Source organism: Simochromis diagramma, unplaced genomic scaffold (assembly GCF_900408965.1).
Source record: "Simochromis diagramma unplaced genomic scaffold, fSimDia1.1 OVJJ01000585.1, whole genome shotgun sequence".
NCBI lineage: Eukaryota > Metazoa > Chordata > Actinopteri > Cichliformes > Cichlidae > Simochromis > Simochromis diagramma.
The window spans coordinates 6,001,201-6,014,716 of record NW_024387398.1 but is presented as its reverse complement, the minus strand read 5'-3'; the positions used below and the strand labels follow the sequence as shown (position 1 = coordinate 6,014,716).

Genomic DNA, 13,516 nt, shown 5'->3' with positions numbered 1-13,516 from the left:
CAAGACATCAGACTCTGTATCCACCAGCTGATGCTCTGACCTCAAGTAAGAGCAGGGTGAAGGTTAAAGATTGTTGCTAATGTAGACTTGCTGTAACGATGTCTGACAGTATGATTGCCTCAATATTAATCTAGCTACGTCTCATCATTTTACTCAAGTCAATTTATTAGAGCAGAAAAAACTAACAATTCATCTCCCTTTACTAGCAAAATTAATAATATCATGCCCATTTTATTTATTAAATGATTTTTCGCAGTTCCTCGGGTAAGCTTGGATTTGTTGGTGTTTAATAATTTGCTGTTAAACATGTCTTGTCCTCTTTAAATGGCTGTGTAATATATTTAGCATTGAGGCAATTCATTTAGAGCTGGCTACCTCACCTGCCTCGCTGAGCCTTCAGAAAGACTAATCCCAGATTTGTGGATCCATTTCAAGTGTAACAACACGTAGCTAAAGGCTATTTTGATATCTATTCACAGGGCTAGAGCTGCAGGCAGGGAATTAAAGTGCTTTACAATATTACTTTTTTGTTCTCATTATGCAGTGTGATCTTTTCTTACAAAGCTGGGGCAGCAGCAGCTTAAATGGAAGACATCCTGTTGTGCGACAAGAGCATTAGCAGTCTGTATACTCTACCTACTAGACATGTTTAAGATAGGAAGAAAAAGCATGTTTCTTTCATTGATCCTATCAACCTATCAGAATACTAAATACCACAACAAACACATGGTAAAGATATGTTCCTTTGGCATTAGGAGAAAAATCTTAGGTAACAGAAAACATAATTTATTGATTAAATCAAATTGTTAATTTATTCCATATTCAAAAAAAAAAAAAAAAAATCAGACCAAGAATGTGTTGATGTTTATAATAATATTGCTATACGTGGCAAGCATTGTTGTCTATGTAATTACATTGATGCAACCCTGAAAATGTTAAATCCTGAAAAACTTTAATCTTGGGAATCCTGAGATACACCTGTTCAGCTTTTCATCAACACAAATATCTAATCAGCCAATCAAATGACAGCAACACAGTGCATTTAGACATTAAGGCATGGGGAGGATGACAGGTGACCTATCTGTGGGATGCTATCTTGACAGCACACACCAAAATCTCTGAGGAATGTTTCCAGCATTAACATTAAGGTAGTTCTGAAGGCAAAAGCTGATTCAGCCTGGTCCTAGCAACATTTGCCAAACAAACTATACAGTGAACGTATATTACCCCACTCACAAGCTCCATTTTTAAGCAGCCCTAATATGCTTCTGTTCTCAACCAACCATCTGTTGTGAAATTTCAGGAAATTCGTCTACATTGTCCTGGTTCCAAATGTAAAGTATCAAAAATTGAGACTGGCATCAACCTCTGCCGACTGCACCAAGTATACATGGAATAAGAGTAAGTCTGTGTAACCCATGACAAAATATCTGAAACAAGGAGATCTGTGTGGCCGAGTGTACATTTTCACCTGTGATAGCCTCTTTAGCACTGTGCTGCACACAGTGACACATCGCCTGTGGCAATCAGCTGCCATTATGCTACAGGCGACTAAGGCTGTCCCTGTTTGTGTCCTCAAGCATCCCAGCACTAACAACCATCACTGTCAGTGCAATGACACAACTGTGTGTGACAGCACAAAACCACAGCAGAAGAACCATACACATCACTTTCTGTCATCCAGATGCTCCAAGAGTATGACTGGGCCAGGGAATCATGCAGTGATGCTAAATTACACAGCAGTTTATTTATAGCCTGGCAGTTTAGTAAGATTGTTAAAAATGAACCAGATTTTGCAAACAAAAATGTATCTTTCTGTTACATTAAGGATTTGTGAAACATACAGATCAGTTGAATAGATGGTTAGATAATGAGATGATAATAAATCCACACACAGTCGTATCAGATCTTGTTTAGTAACAGATGGAAGCTATGAAAAGTTTAAAATACTGGAGGACATGAAAGTGTTCCTCACATGTTTGCATCATGGGCCTCAGGGCAGTAGTTCTACAAAATAATGAAAAAGGCAGCAACGTGACCCTGTTTCCTCTACATATGTGTTACAGAAGCCTCGATAAACATGATGCAGTTGCCCCAAATCTGTGTTTTTATAATATTTTAAACACTCTACACACAGTAATTAATTATAAACTGAATATTGCACATATATCAGCTACTATTGTACATATTTTAGCCTGTCTGCAGACAAAAACACAAAAATTCTTAGCAGATGATAAATCCTTATAATGTAAGGAGGAAGGTGACCAACATATGTAACACAAGGACTGCTAAGAAATATTTTAAGTGCTTTAATCAGATCATTATGGCTTATAATATGTTTACGAAGGATCTTTAAAGTATAGACTCAATCTGCTATTTTTCCCTGAATACATGATTCATTAGCTTTTCGGGGTTCTCCAAAATATTATGCAGTAGGGTTAATTTCATTAATATTGCAAAAAATTTTGATATTAATATCAATAATCAGATGCCAAATAATTATTGCATTAAAATCTGCAATCCCTCTTGAAAGATTCGCCCCCACGTTAAAATGACCAGAGATTTGACACTTACCCAGGAGGTGTCCAGGAAGCAACCTAGTCAGACACCAAACCATCTCAGGTGGCTCCTTTTGCTGAGTAGAAGCTGTACTCTGAGCCCCTCCAGAATGAGCTTTTATGTGCAATCTACTCTCTTGGTCACTATCCAGAGCTTGTAGCCATGGGTGAGGGTAAGAACTTATGTTGACAAGTACCACAGAAGACCAGTACAGCATCCGCATCATTGAGGACATTGCGCCAATCCTTCTGTCAATCTCCCACTCTACCTCACCTCTTGTGAGCAAGAGTTTAAGACATATCCCCCCCAAGCATTCCCCACAGATTGCTCCAAGGTACGCAGTCGAATAGCATCTCCAAGTCCCCAAAACACTCAATGCCAATTTCCATAAAACCAAACAGAAGAACAAATTTTCCCATTCAGTCTGTGCTCAAATCACCATTATTCATAATTCTCTCTGTCGGCAGATAAAATATTTATAAGGGATTTGGTATTCCTTTCTTGCCTTTGTAAAACAGAAATAAAATATTTTGGGGGGAATATTTTTTTTTGCAATAAAGTGTACATTTTTATTTTATTCCTGGAATAAACAGTCTCTTTCCTCTATGGTCTCCATGCCTATGTTGTGCTTACAGATGCACAGCAGGTAGCAGCAGCTGGTTTCTTATTCAATTCAGTTCAATTTTATTTATATAGCGCCAAATCACAACAATAGTCGCCTCAAGGCGCTTTGTATTGTACAGTAGATCCTACAATAATATATAAATTATTATTAAGATTCTTATTACACATATGCTTAACAGTAGTATAACAATAGTAACAAAATTACCAATAACAAAAGTAATAATGATTAAAGAATTCTAACTCAAATATGTCTGAAGAATTTCATTTGTCTTTGTGACCGCAAAAGTAAACTTTCTTAAAAGCCCCGGTAATGTTAGCATACCATCCAACCATTCACCCACACCACCCCCTGGTGATCACTCACTCTTTGTGATTAAGGGCCCTCTTACCTCACACCAAGTCTCTCTCCCTACTGTTGGATAGACTCTGTTTGAACTACAGCTGGTAACAGAAGTTCATGTTCTTGCGCTTGAGATCTGCTACAAGCTCTAAGTAGAACATACAGGAGGTGGAGAGCTGGTTCTGCTACACAGAGCAGAACATGGACTACCATTTGTTGGTGTATTACCATCTTCATCTCACAGCAAGAGGGGCCTGGGTTCCAATCCAGCAGCCAGATGGGGTCTGTCTGTGTGGAATTTGCACTGTCTCCTTGTGTCTGCTTGGGTTTGTTTTTTTGTAATTTTGTATTTTTCCCCAGAAAACAGTTCAGTTTCCCCAAGTTTAACATTGTATTTGTGAACAGGAGGTCGGCAGATTTTTAAAAAAAGCTGACTAATGAACATTACCACTTAACTTTATGACAATTTAACAGAGCAACAATCACTGCCTGTCCAGTAAGTTCTTTATTCTGTGGATGGACTTGCGTTTCCCTGTTTTGGACTACAACTGCAGATGGCAGTCCTTGTTCTACTCTAGCACCAGCTCTCCACGTATGTTCTACTTGGAGCTTGAAGCAGATCTCAAAGGCAGAACAAGAACTTCTGTTACCAGCTGTAGTTCAAACAGAGCAATTAGAGCCTGTCCAACAGCAGGGAGAGAGACTTGATGTAAATGAATGATACTGAGTACATTGAACAACCTGACCAACCTGTCCCCAGGGAAACACTAGATAGTTAAGACCAAATCTAGCTGGTTACCAGCAACTGAACTTAGACAATAAAACAGAGTCTACTAAATCAAACATGTGAAAAACTTTGAATATAAAAAGCAGCTGTTTGTGAAAATGTGTCGTATCTACTGGACCTGCCAGTACCATCAACAAGCTATCCTGAAACTGAGATCTATACAGCAAAATTTAAGTACGGGTTGCATACATAGTTTATACTGGTTTCAGTCTAAACTTTTTCGGGGTGGCTGTAGCTCATGAGGTAGAGCAGGTCATCTACTGATTGGAAGGTTGGTGGTTCGATCCCTGGCTCCTCCAGTCTGCATGTCAAGTATCCTTGGGCAAGATATTAACCCCAAGTTGCTCTCCGATCGGAGTGTGAATGTACTTAGAAAGCACTATGTATAGAGACAGTGCTTGTGAGAATGGGTGTGATTGGGTGAATGTGGCATGTTATATAGAGCGCTTTGAGTACTCCGGGAGAGTAGAATTAAGTATAGTATATAGGTTCTATATAAGAATCCATCTATTCACTTTTTACCTTTATGCACAGTGCTTCCACTGTGCCACCTACTCAGCAAGACATGTACACAGTAAAGATTTGAAATACTTGTTGAAATTGGTCTGGCAAGTAAGCCTAATTTTTTTTCACTGGATCTTTGTGTCTCATAACAAAACGTGCAAAATAGGACACCAGCCCATCATGTGGGCACATATTGTTCTGGAAGTCATCTGTTTATCCGCTGACTTGTATTATGAATAGAGAACTGATTCAGATCTGCCAAACATCGTGATTGTAAATTTAAGCCCCTTTGAGCGAATCATCACAGCATCTAATAGTAATCTCCACAGATGTGCCTTCTGCTGAGAAAATCTCTAATTAGGAAAATATTTAACTGGCTGGAAAAATGCTGAAAAAAAATAACCACTCATGACTTAGTTTCCCATATTTCCTTCTTTACTGTGATCCCCCCAGTCACCCTCCTCAACAGAAACGATGGGGTCAGTAGCAGATACACTCAGTATCTTGCTCAAGGACACTTCAGCAAAACAGATGCTGGCTGTCAAGGGGCTCAAGCCACGACCTTCCAAATGAAGGACGCTCTCTTTAATCACTTTAGCGCTAGACTGTTATCTGACAAGGCCTTTGGCATCACCCAGTCATTCTCATGTGCTATGAATGACCTTTGGGTATGTGCAATTCAATATCCAACACTAGCTTTTTGGTTGAGTCAAATTAAACCCAGAAGTGTGGACAGCCTCAGCTGTATTCAAGGTCAAACATCAGAACTAACCTAAACCCTGCCAACCTCTCTCTCATCTGCATATGTCATCTTTTTCCCTTCATTTTTTAATGTATCAAACAACCTCCGAAAGACACACAGATTCCAAATATTACTTTTGTAAAGCCACATATATTGGAGAGTAATGAGGATGTAGTGCCATAATCAATTTTACAAGCAAATCAGTGTTTCGTCAGCAAATTCTCAGTATTTGTAAACCTAGTAAAACATTCAGCTAAAAACACAGAATGCCAAAGGGTCAGTGTCTGCAGTCTAATCCCACCGCAATAATCTGTTATTCCTATCATTTTACTTTTTTTCATAAGCTATAATAATGTTAATCAGCTTCTGCAAAAAATTCAAGGCAAGAAATAATGTTCACATTAGTAGAACTCTCTTAATGTGACCAATAATAACTAGCTGCCTTGGCTTTTTAAAACGGAATATTTGCTGCTATGGTAAGAGAAAGTTACAAAAAACTATATGCGTTTACCAGCAGGATCAATTCTTCTTTCATCAGAAACCATGTCTGAATAAACAGTTATTCAAAAAGTATAAATACCCATCTTCTATCAGTCTAGTTCATTATACACAGCAACAATCATGAGGAGACTGCTGATGTGACAGTTGTCCAGTTGACTATAATCAACACCCTCTGCAATAAGGATAAGATACAGTAGGTCATTGCTGAAAAGGCTGGGTGGCCACAGAGTGCTGTATGCAAGCATATAAATGGAGAGCTGAGTGAAAGAGAGAAGTGTGATAGGAAAAGGCGAACAAGCAATACGGATGAGATGGACATGAGATGATTGTCAAGGTGATTCAAGATTTTGAGAATGCTTCACAAAGAGTGGAATGATACTGGTGTCAGTGTATCAAGAGACACTACACATGGATGTCTTCAGGAAAAGAGCGGCAACCGTCGGACTCCTAATATCAAGAAACTCCTGAAGAAGAGACATCATGAGTGTCTTTCCTGGACTAAGGAGAAAAAGAATAAGACCACTGCTCAGTGGTCCAGAGGCCTGTTTTCAGATGAAATTAAATGTTTTTCATTTCATTTGGAAATCAAAGTCCCGGAGCCTGGAGGACGAATGGAGAGGCACATAATCCAAGGTGTTTGAAACCCAGCAGATGAAATGTCTGCAGTCTTTAGAATGTCATTTCATCTGCTGGTGTTGCAGGTGGTGGTCCACTGTATTTTATCAAGTCCAAAATCAATACAGCAGTTTACCAGGAGATATTATGTTGACAAGCAATATGGAGATCCTGTGTTCCTTTTCCATCAGCATCTGTCCACAGTGCCAAACTACTACCAAATGGTTTACTCACCATATTACTACTGTACTTGACTGGTCAGCCAACTTGCCTGACCTGAACCCCAAAGACAATAGCCCATTCTCTACAGGGTATTGTCTCTAGAGGAAGATGAAAAACACTGGAGCCAAAAATACAGAGAACCTGAAGACTGTAATCAAAGCTCAAAAATCTCAGCAGTGCCAATGCTGCATTGATGTAGTAATTCATTGTAAAGGAGCCCCAACAAAGTAGTGAGTGTACACATTAGTATTAGATATATACAAATCAAATGGAGAGGGATCTAAATCAGCCACTCAAGTAATCCGTGGTGGGGCAACCATAAGAAAGCTTGTAACAGTAAACATAATGGGACACTTAAATAACCCTCACCAAGGTAAACATATAATTTAAAGAAGATTAAAAAAAAAACAAAGTTGCTAAAGTTGAAGCTATTCTGAGTTCAGAGTGAGCCACTAGCCAGCAGCCACAATATGAGCAAAGAATCAAAGCAGTTAGACAAATGAGGAGATAAGTGAAAAACAGAAGAAGGTTGCTATCCTGTTATCTGCTGAAACAAATGTAAGTAAATCACATGCGTTTTGTTATACCAATCTTCTGTGCCTGATTTTGGTTGGTATACTAAAATGCATCAGATAAAGGTGGGTGTACGTCAACAAATTTTCAGTTAATTATTTGTACCAGTATGAGAGCACAATTTTCAGTTGTTGTTTTTTTTTATACACCTTTCCCTCAGAGTTTTAGTGTGTCCATTTTATTTCTGTAAACTAATGTGTTTTTATATCTAGTTTTAGTTTTTAGTTTAGATTTCGTTAACTATAAAAACCTTGGTGTTTCTGTAAATCCCAGCAAATCTTGTAGCGCTCAAGAATGAGAGAGAACACTAACATCTTCTGATTAAATCCTAGTTATTCCAACCTTTTACTTTCATTTAGCTACTTAATTGAGATTTCTCATCATTTAACTTTAAACAAACTCTGCTATATTAAGATTTCTTCCAAAGAACATGAAAGAAAGAAAAAACCTCAGAAATGCAGCTCACGATGAGCTTCCTTGTCTTTGTCCTTGGTTAGAAATCTTTTGAAGTCTTCCTCTTCAGTTTCTTTCATGTCTACCTGTCCCTCACTGAACACTAAAGTCGCTTCATGCCTCTTTGCTGGAGAAAAAAACCCCACCCTGGGTTCCCTTCGAATGAGTGTTAAATAACAAACATTAGGTAAGACCATATACCCTGAGCTGCATAAATCTACATAACCCCACAGTACTTTTCATGATCATGATGATGCAGTAAGATACACAAGCCAGCGAGGTGAAGCAAATCACACAGGCCATGATCACTGGTGATGGGTTTCCCTGGCAACTGTTAGGTTCTTTGAAAAACGTCCTCTGTGGTCTGAATTCCACCTAAACATGGTTTCTTGAGAAAAGGAAACACTAATGAGGAAACACTTTCCAACAGGGATCTGCTGCACGATAATGGCTGGCACCGGCTTCCCAGCTGCGCTCACCCACAGGCATGAAATGGTACATTTCAAAACCGCAGACGCAACTTAATGCACAGCTATTCTCAAGCGATGGCTGACTTACACCAGGATTAATTAGCAGACATGAAAACCTAAATAGATGCAACTAAATGCAACTATTATGTCATGTTTACATTCTTACTAATTCGGGAAGGGGAATTGATTGAATGCTTTCTGATACTGTTGATATCAATATTGTCAACCTACATTCATGTTTTCTACTGAAATGCTTTTGAGCAAAGCATGTCATTGCTACTTAATCATTCCCCTGACAGGCAAACTGGATGAGAGTAAAAGAAAAAAGAAAAAGTTTCTAAATGAGCTTGCAATATTAGGATGAATGCGGGCACTATGAGGACACTATCTGAAATCTACTTGTGTATTGGCTCTTATTTTGAAAGTTCAGACGCTGCCTAGAAGAAAGCACAGTCCTTTCCTTTTCCTTGCGATTTCCCTACCAGCTGGCTCGTAAACCAGTTTACTGCATTGGTCTTGAGATCATTCACCTTTGCTTTAACAAACACAGATGATTCAGTGTCCTGCTCAAGCACCCTTGTGCATTTGAGGGAGTAGGGCTCAAACCTCTAACACTGCAAACTTTTCAATTCACAACAGCGATACTACTACTTCCCCTGCATCTGTAACCTGGTGTCAGAGGTTACACAGGACCCTGGGCTTTTTTGGAAAGTATCCATTCACTTTTGATGAAAAAAAGTCAACATCCTAATGAGAAGAATTCATCACAAAACCAGAACTGCTGTGAAATTGCAGTGTAAAAAGGGTTTGTGATCCTATACATCAGCTTGAGTATTGGATTGTAGCATCTGTGTGTCGGTGAGAGTGTGGGTAAGTGTGAGGGAGGTGTCAACAGCTCCTGGAGGCTTCCACACTGCAGCTGTTGGAGACAAAAAAGTTAGAGAATATGTCGCTGTTTGTTCAATTTGTGTGGGTGCTGATGAAAGACATTTGTTGCTTCTTTTCTAATCAAACCTCCTACGAGCTCGGAGCCGCTTGCCGCACATACAGCGTGATGAACACATCAGCTGACTAAATTGAGCATTCATGAGATTATAAAGACATTGCTCAATGTAATGTGCTATGCGCACTGATAGTAGGAGATGTGATGATGGAGCGTCGCTAATTACTCATCAACATAATGTTCATCTCACACTTGTTTATAGGGTTAGCCTAACTGGCTGTTGACTGTATCGGATAAAAATCCACAAGGGTTGAACAAGTGTCTGGGCTACAGCACATGTATGAAACTTTTGATATTGGAGCTATAATTTAAAAAAGGAAAACAGTTTCATTAACTGACATTAACATGAAACACAAGTACTCTGCTGTCTATTCAAAAATCTGAAAATATGACGATAATTGTGTTTTCTGTGCTACCAAAAGCAATGTTCAGGTAGATGTAGTGGATAAATGAGAAAAGTAAGACCTATATACCCAAATGCCTGCATGTTAATGTAAAGCAGGGGTGGGGAACTCCAGGCCTCAAGGGCCAGTATCCTGCAGGTTTTAGATATCAGCCTGGGTCAACACAACTAATCCAATGATTAGTTCATTACCAGGTCTCTGGAGAACTTCAAGACATGTTGAGGAGGTAATTTAGCCGTTTAACTCAGCTGTGTTGGATCAAGGGCACATCTAAAAACTGCAGGACACCAGCCCTTGAGGCCTGGAGTTCCCCACCCCTGATTTAAAGGATGGTATGCTATCCTTTTCTGTAGCTCAACCTTCTCCTTTTTCCATCAACAAAGGTACTGCGCCAACTACACATTACTCCTGCAGTGCTCATCCATGGAAACCAATGCCATGAAGCTCATGACACATAGTTTCGGTGCTGATGTTATTGCGAGAAGAGGTTTGGAACTCTGCATTTATTCAGTGAGCAGAACGTTGTTGACTTTTACCATTTGCACTGTGCACCTCAGCACTCGGTGACCCTGTTCTGTAACTTTTTATGGTGTGTCGTGGTCTAGAATAAAGGGCTATTCTATTCTTTTCTAGATAGGAAGAAATATTATGAACTGACTTGCTGCACTGGTGGCTTTCTATTACAGTACCTCACTCAAATTCAGTCAGGCCATTCTTTTACAATTGTCTTTAAAGGCAGACTACATGGAAAGGTGCTTGATTTTATAGACCTAAATTCAAAGGTTAAAGGTGTGGCCCGATACTTTCGCCCATATAGTGCCTGTCAATCAACTGTAAATAAATTACAAAAAAATATTAAAAATGACTCATTCTCTGCTAATGCTCTGAGTATGGTTTTGCTTTCAATTATGGGTTTGAGAAACCTTTGAAACAAACACCTGGTCCAGATGTTGGGGAAGGAATGAGTGGCTGACGCTGCTCGTCTGTATTGGGATATGAATAACAAGATTTGTCATGGTCCAAATGTATCCACAAAAATAAATACATAAATAAAGTCACATCCACAGAACTAGTGTGTGTGTTTGTGTGTATATATAGCAAGATGTTCATTTGCACATTTTCTAATATCTACATTTTCTAACAGAAAATAGAAAATTAATAAAACATTTGTTGTAGCCATCATCATCTCAAACAAATGTCCAACAAATGAATGGTAGTTAGTAGTGGGATCACTCCAAAAGAGAAGATGTTGTTTTGTTTGGGAGTGAACTGCCCCTTTAAATCAGATGTGATTAGGAAACAGATGAACAGAATTTAAGAGCCTTTTTTGCTACAGGATTCAGTGATTCATTCTTTAAAAGCCTGCTGTAACAACGTTAACACTGTATCTTATCACAGGCTGAAGAGAAACGACACCCAGGTCGACCCAGCCTAAACAGTGCTCCACTCTGACATCTGCGCCACTTCAAGTCACAAACCACTGGAGTGGAAACCGAGTGCAGATCTTTCTTCTGGCTCATCTTATAGATTTTAACATAACTCCAAGTTATGTAATGGCGCAGCGCAAGAGATGTAGTTGACAAGCCGTGAAAGGCCAATGGTTTCCTGCAAACCAGCTTGTAGCCTTATAATCAAAGCAGCCCTGACAGAATTGGATTTAGATATGCAAACATGCACAGGTTCTATTAATAACCAATGACCTTTACTTGCAAAATTTCCTTTCATGACCCCCCCCCCCCCCCAAAAAAAAAGAAAAAAAGAAAAAAAGAAAAACCTCTGCGTGAAATTTCTAGTCAAAGAAATTAAACATACATGTCTCTGAACTGTCGTTTATTATCCTATCCCACTGTTTCCACATGACTTCCACCCTCTTCCTTGGATTATTTAGTGTGTGCACCCATGAATGAACTAACAGCTTCACTGCGCAGTGGTCTGTCTGCTCCATAGGATTAGGCCATGAGCCCCCAACTGCCGGTGACAAACTGAAAACTAAAAACGCCAACAGCATATGGCGCAGGGGTTTATGGGATTACTCAATTAACAAGGTGACTCAGAGAGATACTAATCTGCAAAATGTTTCTTCGACTGTAATGCATGCAGTGGAGTAGAGTCTTTTGAGCACCCAATACCCAATTAAACACACACAGAGACACCTCCGTGTGGGGGGGGGGGTGGTTAAGCAGCCAGGTATAATTGTATTAAATGTAAAGCCATGCGCGTTCAAACTCTTCGGGTGCTCATACCAACAAACTACCCAACGACGTTCATTCACAGCGGCAAAAACAACGTGCACCGCTGCTGTCAGCGGGAGGCTCATTAATTGTAATTATCCTGACACAAAGTGCGCCGCAGGCAGAAACACCACCTTCAAGTGCGTGCTGTGAGCGCTGAACGGGGCGCATGACGCACAACTGGACCAATCCGCAAGTGGACACCTTTTTCACGCAGTGAGACCGAAGAAGCGCTATAAAATTCAAAGTTTTGATTCATAACCCAATATCCACAAAACTAGAATAAATATTTATGTGCCTAATTCATAAAAACGTTTAAAAAAGTCAATTTGTAATCCAGTATAATAACCTGCAGTTTCTCTCTTGTTCGTGTCCCTGTTTGCGTCCCACAAGACAACCAAGCGGGAACAACACTCATAGATTCTCATAACTTATTCCCCCATGACTTCCATATACATTTCAGACACGTTGCCCAGGGATCGGTCTGCATTTGTTGTGCTGTAGCCACCGTGAGCTCGATTGGGGATGCTTACCGTGTGGAAAAGCGTTGGGTTGTACCGCATACAGGAAAGCATGGACCATGTGGAACAGAATCCCTATCGGTCCAGGTTCGTAATGGGCCAGCGTCTCGTAAACTCCCGCTGGCACATAGCCGAAATTCAACTTTCCTGGGGGTGGGAGTCTCCGCGGCTCCGTCTCTTGCTGGAGTTCGCCGGATGCCAGCCACAGCAACAGCAGGAGGAGGGTTCCCGGCTTCCACATCGTGTCCAAACGAAACACCGACCTGTCGTGAAACTGGAACTAAATTCTCAGTGATCGAGAAAACTGGACGGCGACTGCCCGGAATCTTGATTATTATCGGAGTGGGGGGAAAGAGAGAATACAGATAAAAGTGTTCCGCAGCTTTTTAAGTCCTGCTTCCCACCGAGCGACTTGTTCTGAGCATCGTTCCCCGCGGTCTGGAGCTCTTAGACGGACGCAAATCGGACGATCTTCTCCCACGTCCCCTGTGTTCGATGCGTTTGGATGAGCGCGCCTGTCGCTTCCACTCCGGCATCTGTGCAGCACGGGGATGCGCTGCGTCACGGGAGCGGGCGATGGTGCGCGCCGCCGTTTGCACAGGGAGGACGGGTCCAGAGGGAGGTGCTCCTCCTGCCGGGGAGAGGAAGTAGAATCTTACCGAATCTTAAAGATCTAACCTACTAACGTTTTGATTGGAGAGATTAGTTTGGGGCAGAACACGTTAAAACCACCTTTAGACAGGTTACATATATTGAAATGCCGTTTTGAGGCACTGTTCCCTCGGGTCTGCTGGAAATCATTAGATTTTATATTAGAAAATCATGCTTATCCAGCAATATTTGACTTTAGTATCACTTAAACATGTTTACAATTAATTCCTCACCTTTTGATAGCATTGGATTGTTTATAAGATCCATCTACACAATCCACATTAAGCGTTATTTTTAAAAATGCTGAGATGTGAGC

At 40.3% G+C, this 13,516-nt stretch overlaps 1 protein-coding gene across 15 annotated transcripts in view; it reads right to left on the bottom strand.

Moving 5' to 3' along the window:
- prom1a (prominin 1a) overlaps positions 1-13,118 on the bottom strand; it is an 86,574-nt gene extending 73,456 nt beyond the window's left edge. For 14 of the 15 annotated variants that reach the window (XM_040010154.1, XM_040010152.1, XM_040010155.1 and 11 more), the window contains exon 1: positions 12,562-13,118. In XM_040010154.1, coding sequence (XP_039866088.1) covers positions 12,562-12,790 — 229 coding nt within the window. In that variant the 5' untranslated portion in view covers positions 12,791-13,118. The remainder of the gene's footprint in view (positions 1-12,561) is intronic. The other variant, XM_040010166.1, reaches the window with a different exon arrangement.
- Positions 13,119-13,516: the final 398 nt, after the last annotated feature.